Below are 11,412 nucleotides of genomic sequence, written 5' to 3'. Positions count from 1 at the left end.
ACTTTGTATAGAACGATTCCCTGCCTATAAATACAGGTAGCCTACTACCTCAATGCCACTCCCAGCCAGGAACAGTACCATAGTTACAGTTACAAGCTCAGCTGGTCAGGGCATTGTGAATGGTGCTTATAAGGTGAGTGTTTTTTTTTTCATGGTGAGTGATTTTTCATGCTTTATTTCAATTGATTAACAGCATAAGCTTCTGCTTAAAGGCAAGAACACAGGTTATGGAAAGCCATCGATGGCAAAAAAATAAAATAAAAGGATTTCATCACAGTTATTTTTGCCCAGTGACATGACTTCAGAATAATTTAAAATATTGTATTTGGGAAACCTATGAGTCAACATTGATTTTTAAAATGGGTTGCATCATGTTTAGAAGAATTTTGCACCATCTTAAGCCACATTAGAATCAGAAATAGCATGCCATTGCATGCCATGAAGAATACATTTCCAATATTCATATTGTGCTATATTGGAAACAGCTGAATAAAAAGGAGTAAATCATTAACTGACCAAATTAAAGACTGAGGTCAATCAATAGGCTCCCACTTGGTAAAAGTGTAGAAACCTGGCCACTAACCACCTGGAAGATAATGAATTCAGAGACAAAGCAAATGATAATGAGCAACACATTGTGTTAACCCTCCCATCATGTTAATATTGTATGACCACTTTTATAGTTGGGGTCTAATTGAACCTTAATTATCTCATTATTGGGCTGTAAAAGAGGCCTGGGTGGTTTGAACTGCTGCCTGAGCTGACCTTTGGGTGATTTGTTCCGTTTGGGTGGCCAGTTTTTGCCTGGTTTTATTGACTTTTGTTCCATTTCTGAGAAATAAAAGGCCTTAAACCTACCCTTTCATTTGAGTTCTTCTGTCTGTTCACCACATGAGCAGTGGCCACCCCATCATCACAGGGCCAATTGATCAGCTTCAGTCTTTCATGTGATAAAAATGTATTAAATTTTTTTACAATTGCCACCAATGTAGCACACTATGAACATGGGAATTGTAAATGATTGGCATTTATATAGCGCCTTTATCCAAAGTGCTGTACAATTAATGCTTCTTATTCACCCATTCATACTCACACTCACTCACACTCACACTCACACTCACACTCACACTCACACGCCAACAGTGACTGGCTGCCATGCAAGGCACCAACCAGCTCATCAGGAGCATGTAGGGGTTTGGGCGTCTTGCTCAGGGACACTTCAACACAGCCCAGGCGGGGGATCGAACCAGCAACCCTCCGACTGCCAGACAACTGCAGACTTACTGCCTGAGCCATGTCACCCCTGTATTCATGTAATTCGCGAATTGTATTCATGTAATGCTTCCCAAGTTAAAAATAGGATACAAACGTTAATTTTATAAAAACTTTAATTATAGTATTTGTACTTAAAGTATTCTGAAAAGGTGCTTTTTAAACTAACATGCATCGGTCAGTTGAACTTGAGTGTTCCAGAATAAAGTACCCTAAATTGAATACATGCATACTTTTGTATGGAAGATTCAGTGACGTAATTAAATGCATTGTCATTCCCGTGATCATTATTGTGATTGCTTTTACTTAATGATGTGCATTTATCATGCCATAAAATCACGATGCATTGTATTTCCTTGCGCTTTGTCGAACACAGACGTGTGGGGGTAGTTGAGGAAAGGAGGATGCATTTTTCAAGTATTGAAAAACAATACTTGAAATAATAGAGGCAAAATGGTTTCACAGCATCGTTTGTACAAATGGGTTAGTTGTCAGTGACAAATGACTGAAAATATTTAATTATATTCTTAGAATATTATAAGCACATGACATAACAATCATTGTAACAAGAGATCATCACTTTATAAACCTGAATATATAAAATCACAGCTCCTGGAATTTCTTTTTACCTTTGAGCCACAATGATGTGATCCTTTTCAAAAACCAAATAATTCAGAAGAAAACAGTGAGGGGCGTAGAACTGGGTTTACTTAAGTGAGGTTCGAGGCACTTAAACGTCATGGAGGAGTTAAATTACCTTATAGACCTGGTATATCCATAAGTATTCATTAAAACATCTGAATGCGTTTTGGCAACAAAAACCTTCATCAGGGCGTGACTTTCTTGGCTTGCCACATGGTTCTACTTTCCCAGTTCTTTTGCTCTTGGCACCCATCTCTGTATTTTTCTGCTTGTTTCCCTCTGTTCAGTGAACACCTCATATTACTCCTGAGCTCTTCAGCCTTTTCTTTGAGCACCTAGTGATTTGTTGTTTTTCTTAACCAAATAATTCAACTTTTTAGTGGAGAAATTATCCATCTTTCTTAGTCCGCAAGAGCATTGCCCCTGACCAGGCTGACTTAAAACAATAATGAGGTCAGTGGTGAAAATGGAAAGATTTGCTTAGATTAAAAACATTAAAATAGTTATGTCCTCGCACTCACGCACACATACAAAAATAATATTGAGGTCATGACCTCAGTGGTAGTTGAGGGCCTGCTTCTGCCCCAACCTGGCTGGTATCACCCTGGCTGGTATCACTGCCCCTACGGCTGTGCGGATCTTATCGTGGCTACACCGGGATCGAACCACCGACCTTGCGTGTTCCACTCATGTACCTTAACCACTATGCTACAGGCCACCCTTCACAACTGTGCACCCGATTATGTGGTGTGGGGAGAAGTGGTTTAACCCTTGTGTAGCCTTAACATTCTGTATACTCCCCGTGTCCTAAGGGTGAAAAGATGACTCTGAAAATTCCTTCAAATAAAGCAGCTTATTTGAATTTTAAACCGCAAATTAATAATTAATTAATAATTTCAGGAGTTTTCCTCTGCTGTTAAACATAGTGGTGGGTCATTTTTGACACAAGGGTTAACATATAAGCATAGATGTTTTCTTTTCCCCTTGTCTTTGCAGATAGAAACCTCTTCAAAAGAAACAAAAAAAAAAACTGGCAACCATGAGCACTTTCACTCCAGAGGACTTTGGCTTCACCTTCCTGAAGGATGGGACTTCTGTCCAGGACTTAATCGATCAGAGGATCAAGGCGTTGTCTGCATCGGTGAGAGTTTGAGCTGTCATGGAAGGCTGCTGGTCAGGTCTTGGAAATAAGCTGTATACTCCCCTTGTCCTAAGGGTAAAAAATGACCAGCCTTCACTAAACCCTTAAAATAGAGCAGCTTAATTAAATTTTAACCCCCCCCCCCAAAAAAAAAAACCAACAACAACCTGTCACTCATCACCAACTTTCATTAAATTTCAAGTTGAGAAAAGATCATTGAGGTGGTTTCTCTGCTGTTAAACATACTGGCAGGTATGATGCTTAATACAACACAAGCATTAAGCATTTGAAACTGCAGAAATGGCAGATCTCTCTCCACCAGAATTTGAGATCCATGGTTTGGCGTCTTGCCTTGCTGCCGCTGCGTTGATGCCTGTCTGTTGTGTTTCGAGCTCGGTGTCCTCAACGTCCCCTTTCGCCGTTCCCTAGGATGCCAAGGATGCCTTCTACGTGGCGGACCTGGGGGAGGTGGTGAGGAGGTACCTGTTGTGGGTACGTGAGATACCTCGAGTCACGCCCTTCTACGCCGTCAAATGCAACGAAAGCCGCCCCATTGTCATGACGCTTGCTGCTCTGGGGACGGGGTTCGACTGCGCCAGCAAGGTACTAACCCCAAGCCAGAAGAGTGTCAGTGTATGCATGATTGTGTTTTCAGCAATTACCTGGGCTTTATCTGGCTAATTAGTAAATTTGTAACAAAATGTCAGCTACACATATTAGTAGTGTAATGCAGTGCATTTTAACAACCTCAAACATAATGCTAATAGCCTACAAGTGTATGGAATTGAACAAGTTAAAACACCAAAAAGAGGTGGTGACATAGAATCTCTTTTGTTACAATGTGAGACCTTCTGGATATACACTTTGCAAAGTTTTAAGAATGGACTCAATGAAGAACTATGTTTGAATGTGATGCTATAACTCTGCTTGTACTCTGCCAAGTTCTAAAAACATGTACCAATGTGTTTTATTTTTCCATGACTGCAAATCTGTATACTTTTTTCTATTCAAACACTGAGAAAAAATAACCATGTCCATCAAGCTTAACAGTTGGAAATGTAAATTTGTGATTGATGTTAAGTATTTTTTCAACAATGTATGTATTGCCCTTATGTCCTAATGTCTTTTCACATCAATGATTGAATCATTGGTTGGGACTCCCTATTGGGTGTTCCCTATTGTATGTCTCTATAAATGAAGCTCTCCATTTTCTGGCAAAGTTACTCTGATGAAGGCCTAGTGCCGAAACGTCAGCATGTCTGCCAATTAAGTGGTGACTCTGTAAAGCAGCAGTGTTGTGCTTTTTCCTTACTTTTTCAAAAGGATATTAAACACTGATTTTTGAAACAGGTTGCTTATTCAGGACATTGTTTACATCAGGGCTGCTCAAACCTGTTACTGGAGATCTACCATCCTGTAGGTTTTCACTTCAACCCTAACAAAGCCACACCTCATTCAACGGCTTCAGATCTCATTGAGCTACTTAGTAGGTATTAGTAGAATCAGGTGTGGCAAATTAGGGCTGAAGTGAAAACCTACAGGAACAGGTTTGGGCAGCCCTGGTTTACATGATACGCTATACATGGCAGTGATTTAAATGTATATTTTATTCTGACTTTAGGCAATGTGTGTTTTTCTTTTTTCTTTCAATATATATATTTTGACCCCTGTATCAGGATACAAATGATATTGTGGGCTGAGTGTGTTCTCATGCTTGCTTATTAGCAGTGTGCTAGTTCATTCATAGAATAGACTCCAGTTCAACATTTGTTGTCCTCATCTGAATCACTCGGGATGCCCTGTGATCCTGTTTTTGCCTTTGCCCCGTTCCGCTTTTAGTATGAGATGCATCTCATAACGTCTCTCGGGGTGGACCCCAGCAGGATCATCTATGCCAACACCATCAAGCAGCCCTCGCACCTCAAATACGCTGTTGCCCATGGGATCCAGAAGATGACCTTCGACAACGAGGCAGAGCTTATTAAGATCTCCCAATGCTGTGAAAATGCCAAGTGAGTGGTTTCTATATATTTTTGCTCTTGTCTGCTTGGCATTCCACCAACTATTTAAGTAAAATGAAATGCATAAATTAAATATATTCAGGGCACATCAATGAGGAGTACCAACTGGCCCGGAGCCAGTATCAAATGCTCAATCGCGGTAAGTGATTCAGTGTCTGACGTACACTGCAGCCTTTGTCATTTTTCACACCCAAACAACAATCTCCAGATTGCAGTTGCAAAATGTAGAATCTAGACTAGATATCAACTGTCTCATTACTTTTGGTCCCCTAAAATGGGAGGGACACTGTATAAAAATGGATGTGGTTTCTACACGGATCACCCGATGTGGATGGAAACACCCTCAAATTAAAGGTGACCATCTGCACTTCAACACGATTTTCCTTGTTTGATTTCAAATCCAATGTGGTGGAGCGCAGAGCCAAAAGAACAGAAGCTGTGGCACTTTCAAAGTACTTACAGACTGCACTGTGTGACAGACTGATGCTTGCATGGGTAGACTGATGGATGCATATTTAGATGGATGAGTAATAGATATTTGGATAGACAGACATTTGGATGGAAGGATATTTGGGGTGGTGAATAGTGAGATAATGGAAATTTATACAGATATTTGGACGGATGGATGCTTCAAATGTAAAAACAATACTCTGCAGAGACTTCGAGTTTCCACATTTCTGCATCTGCTTTGGAAAAACTCACCCTTGACCGGGCCCCTCCCACCCTTTCCTCTTCCTCAGGCTGGTCCTCCGCATTGCCGTGGATGACTCGGGTTCCATGATGCCAATGACCAAAAAGTTTGGGGCGAAGCTGGAGAGATGCCCGGCGCTCCTGAAGCAAGCAAAGAAGCTGGGGCTGGACGTCATCGGGGTCAGCTTCCACGTGGGCGGCTACTGCATGACCCCAGTGGCCTACACGAAGGCCATCACAAATGCCCGTAACGTCTTTGACCTGGCGGTGAGCACCTGGCACCGTGTGAAAAGCTCCACTCGGTTGGCAGCTACAGTTGGAAATGCCATACAATGCTGTAAATGTAACCATTTTGACAATAAACCCATCAGATCAGCGATCTCAAATTCCAGGCCTAGAAGGGCGGCTGTTCTCATTATTTCTGATCTTTCGATCAGAAGTTACATTTTGCAGCCACGCCCTTGTGTGGGTCTTTAGCTAATACTGTACACGACTAAAATTACTAAAGTACTGAGACACACCAGAAACCAGTAGATGTTGTAACTATCGAGGACTGGACTGGAGATTTGTGTGTGTGGTTGGAGTCTGTATTGTGTAAAGGATGTAAAGAGTCATTCATGGCTGATTGTTTTGCAGGCAAAGATTGGCTACAAAATGACCCTTCTGGACCTTGGTGGAGGATACCCTGGGTTTAGCCTTCCCAATATTTCTCTATTTAGGGAGGTAATTTTTCTGCAACTCTGCTGGTTTCTATTATTTACCACCACACAGGGAATGGTTTTGAACTTGAATGCCAGGTGAGTGGAGTCTCTGGCCAATCAATGACTTTGATCAGACAGTCAGATAACAATCAGGTAGAAGTGAGAACAAGCATTACTGCTGCCGTTCAGGGCCAGTCTTAGACAATCACCACTTATACCAGAGTTACTCAGAGTGTTCCTTTGTTGGATCTGACCCTGATATCCCCATTCCCAGATGGCGGTTGACATAAACAAAGTACTGGACAAGTACTTCCCCGTCAGCACCGGAGTCCAAATAATCAGCGAGCCGGGTCGCTTCTTCCCATCGTCAGCCTACACGCTGGCTGTCAATATCATCGGTAAGAGGGTGGACATGGAGAAGTCGGCGGACGATGGTGAGTTTGCTCTGTAATTAAGCCTTATCCCCAGTCTGGCACAGTTCTGTTTCCACATAGTCTGAACACACAACATACTTCATGAGATCTGAAGTGGGGCGGCCTGTAGCGTAGTGGTTAAGGTACACGCAGTGGTTAAAGTACATGACTGGGACCCGCAAGGTCGGTGGTTCGATCCCCGGTGTAGCCACAATAAGATCCGCACAGCTGTTGGACCCTTGAACAAGGCCCTTAACCCTGCATTGCTCCAGGGGAGGATTGTCTCCTGCTCAGTCATATTGACTGTAAGTCGCTCTGGATAAGAATGCCATTAATGTAATGTAATGAAGTGGAGCAAGGTCACCTGTAAGATGGCACCTGTTTCTTCTCATGCAGCTCTCAACTCCAACTCTCCTCTCACTCCCACAGGCAAAGAAGACGGGGCCAACAGAAAGACTATTAGTTACTATGTGAATGACGGCATCCACACTTCATTTGGACTCGTCGTTTTCCCCTTTGCCTATGTCCTGCCAAGTACACACAAGGTACGAGCACAAAGTTTGTCATTGGTTTTGCTGCTTTCATAGTCCTGGCAACCCTGCCAATCTGCAGTGCCAGATCATTTGTAAGTGTGTCTGCATAAGTAACCATGTACTGTTGCAGTTCCAGGTTGTGTTTGAGTCCTCTTCAGTTCATGTATCCCTGTCTCACTGCAGAGAAGCAAGCCAGGTGAGCGCTTCTACCCCAGCACCATCTACGGACAGACCTGTGATGGGCACGACCAGATTGTGGAAGATTACAGCCTGCCAGAGGCACAGGAGGGTGAATGGATGTTGTTCTACCACATGGGAGCCTACACTGTCAGCACCATGACCAACTTCAATGGCTTCCCAAAGCCTGAAACCCAATTTGTGATGACCCGGAAAGCATGGTATATGCCTGAGTATCTTATGTTTTCTGTCCTTTACCCAATATTCTCCCTTATTTGTAACATTGTCAGGGACCAGAACAATAGACCCAGCAGCAAGACCACAGGAGTAAGTTTAAAGTCTTTATTAACCTTGCAGCAGAGTAGACAGGCAGGTTTTATTAACCAGCAAGCCGTAGCAACAGAGATCAGGTAGTTTGTAAACGAGATTCAAACAAGGGGGTCGGTACAACGGCAAACGGATATAGCGGGGGTAATCCAAGATGTAGTCACAGGCAAAGGGGTTGATAACACACGGGCAGTCCAAACAAAAACAGAATCCAGAAACAAAAACCGATAAGCCAAACACGATCGAAAAACTATGGATCAACTCAAAACAGAAGGATAAATCAAGAGGCGGAGGGCTAAGACAAAATGGGTCATAGCAGAAATCAATCAGAAATAAACACTGGAGAGTATGGTCATGACAAATAACAATCTGGCTACGAAAGACAGAAACGAATGGGTTTAAATACACGCAACTAAACTCTGATCAAAACGAGACACGTGGAATCGATGACGGCAGATAGGAAGGAAGTACATATAAGGACTGTGAAGGCGGAGACATGAAACAAGACACAGATGCAACGAATGAATGAATGGAACAACCAGGAAACAGACGACGGTAAGTACAGAGGGAATTAATACAACAAAACGCTAACAACTGACAATGAAAAAACACCTGCCAAACATTTATTTTACAGGGAAGGTGGATGAAAATTGATAAAAACATGTGCTGGAATGCGAGGGTGCCAGCTTTTGCTGTGCAGCTGATTTCTGTGGTGTGGTGTAGTCAATAAATCCATCCATCCATCCATTATCTGAACCCGCTTATCCTGATCAGGGTCGCAGGGGGGCTGGAGCCTATCCCAGCATACATTGGGCGAAAGGCAGGAATACACCCTGGACAGGTCGCCAGTCCATCGCAGGGCACACACACCATTCACTCACACACTCATACCTACGGGCAATTTAGACTCTCCAATCAGCCTAACGTGCATGTCTTTGGACTGTGGGAGGAAACCGGAGTACCCGGAGGAAACCCACGCAGACACGGGGAGAACATGCAAACTCCGCACAGAGAGGCCCCGGCCGACGGGGATTCGAACCCAGGACCTCCTTGCTGTGAGGCGGCAGTGCTACCCACTGCACCATCCATGCCGCCGTCAATAAATCTACACTAAAATTAATCAAGCAAATGAAGCTATTCCTCTCTAGCCTGCTTAAAGCTCTGCAAGAAATCATAGATTGTTTCTGGAGATCAGATCAATTTATTCAAGAAGCTGATAGCAAGGCTTCCAGCATCCACTTCTGAACTCATTTGGGCCTCCGTTCAAAAAGTGGTTTGATAATGACAACATGTATTTCAATCGTGAATGAAAAAAAAAAGACTTGGAAGAAATGCAAAGTGAACAAAGCCATGCTGCAACTTGAGCCAGCAAACATTTTTGTGGTGAAAGGTTGTCTTGGCATTCAGGTGAAATCCCTGCTCCATGGCCAGCACCCTGCACATGGCCAGCAGGTGTGGGCTCAGTTAGTTCTTGATTGGTAGACCCTCTGGGTCAACCTAGTAGCTGCTGGATGCCATTGTAGATACTAATCTCCATTGACCCCCCCCCCCCCCTCCTTTCCTGTCTCCAGGCAACGCCTTCTGCAGATTGCTGCTGCTAAGGGGGACCAAGCCCTTCTTCAACAGCCCAGTCCCCATGATGAGCCGGATGCCTGCTGCCCTGTGAAACCTGGCCTCGCCCGCAAGCACAACCTGACAGGGAAGGAGGGGAAATGATTTGTTTTGGGAGGGTGAGAGGCAAAAGTGGGCATGTTGATCCTTTCCTCGATGGTGTAGGGTGTGAACTTTCTTTTTTTATGAATTGGAGCAATACTTATAGACAATGTCGAAATCAAAAACAAAGCATATGATCATGAGCCATTCAACACACATCTCTCTATTCTCATTCCTTTTCCCAACTGCATGTTTGCCCATCGACTGTTCAAGGTGTCATAGAACCTGGCCTTGAGGTCATCATCTGCAGCATTGGTAGGTGCATAGAACAGCATTATGAGGGGTTTCATTCTCCCGCTATTCGGTTCTGAAAGAAGCAGTGATGAGGCAACAGACGATTGGTTCCAATGCAATCGGAGCCTTCCGGGTCTTGTTAGTCACGACGCCTACTCCCTCTGTGTAATTCACTCGCTCTGCTTCATGCCTGGAGTAGATCACGCACTGCACTGGGTTATGTCTTTAAAGTCTTCATTATCTACCAAATGCTTAGTTTTGGAGTTCATGATTCACCACATTCTTTAATTTGATCAGTTACAGTTTAAAACATGATATGATATCACATGTTCAGGATAGTGTTTTTGCAACCAAAATGTCACTGGATTTCTTTTCACTTATTTTGTTCATTCGGGTCACACACTGGTACCTTTTCCTCAAAAATAAATACATTTACAACATTTGTAGCAAGTTGTGCTTTTATTTTCTTTTTCTTTTTTTGCAACACTGCCTTGGCACCTTCACTTGCTTCCCTTTGTGTGCTTGTGTGTGTTTCTTTTTCCTTATCTTCCCCCGAAACTTTTCTGAACAGTAGATTAGCATCAATATTGTTCTTTCCAGGCTAATACTGGACTTGGAAATCATATTGAGCTCGGCTGTGGTAAGCACGTACGTGAAGGAATTATTATCCGTACGTACAGTAAATTGGGTGCCTTATATGGTAATCTGTCCACGACAGCCCACTTGAGTGACAGAAACTCTAGCTGATGGATTGTGTAGTTATGTTTTGACAAACTCAACTTCCTGCCTCAACTCTTCAGGATATTCCTGGTAGAGGACAGCACCGAGTCCTGTCAAGCTTGCATCAACATGAAGGACATTTCCCCATTCTGATGGTTGATGTGAATGTTAACTGAAGCTCCTGACCCGTACCTACATGACTGTATGTATTGCACTGCTGCCACTCAATTGGCTGATTAGATAATCACGGCAATAAGTAGGTGTAAAAAGTAAAAAATGTTCCTAATAAAGTGCTCGGTGAGTGTAGCTTGTTGGGATCCACAAATGGCAATACTGGAGCGCGGGTAAGGCCGTGTATGATCCAGTCGGAATGAGTCAGTACAGGATGCCTCCCACCTCTCGCCGAAGGGCTCTGACTCCTTCAGGTAGGTTTTGGCTTTTCCTCGACTGCTCAACTTCTTTTGACGTTGGGTGGGGGCACAACCCTCGGCCAGTTCTGTCAGGGGGCAAACAATTGTCGATCCAACTCTCGTAGAAGTCTCTCCTCATGCTCTTCCAATGTCTTTCCATTCCAAAAAAAAAAAACATTACAATTGTTTGAATCGCTAAATAAATTAAATACAATAAAATAAAAATGGAAAACCCCTCTGGGACTTTGTTACACCTACTTATTCATACAATTATCTCATCAGCCAATTGGGTGGCAGCAGTGCAATGGTAAATGGTTGGAATTTATATAGCACCTTTGTCCAAAGCGCTGTACAATTGATGCTTCTCATTCACCCATTCATACACACACTCACACACCAACGGCGATTGGCTGCCATG

At 43.2% G+C, this 11,412-nt stretch overlaps 1 protein-coding gene across 1 annotated transcript; it reads left to right on the top strand.

Annotated features, from left to right (window-relative positions):
• The first annotated feature begins 13 nt into the window (after positions 1-13).
• On the top strand, positions 14-10,304 carry LOC133129426 (ornithine decarboxylase 1-like). Its single transcript, XM_061243519.1, has 10 exons — positions 14-133; positions 2,911-3,055; positions 3,485-3,658; positions 4,895-5,067; positions 5,817-6,033; positions 6,403-6,489; positions 6,742-6,901; positions 7,310-7,425; positions 7,597-7,811; positions 9,489-10,304. The coding sequence occupies exons 2-10, from the start codon at positions 2,954-2,956 to the stop codon at positions 9,631-9,633; spliced, it is 1,389 nt and encodes a 462-aa protein (XP_061099503.1). The 5' UTR covers positions 14-133; positions 2,911-2,953; the 3' UTR covers positions 9,634-10,304.
• Positions 10,305-11,412: the final 1,108 nt, after the last annotated feature.

This window comes from Conger conger, chromosome 1 (genome assembly GCF_963514075.1).
Source record: "Conger conger chromosome 1, fConCon1.1, whole genome shotgun sequence".
NCBI classification, from domain to species: domain Eukaryota; kingdom Metazoa; phylum Chordata; class Actinopteri; order Anguilliformes; family Congridae; genus Conger; species Conger conger.
The sequence above is the reverse complement of the archived record's forward strand: the minus strand, read 5'-3'. Positions and strand labels throughout refer to the sequence as shown.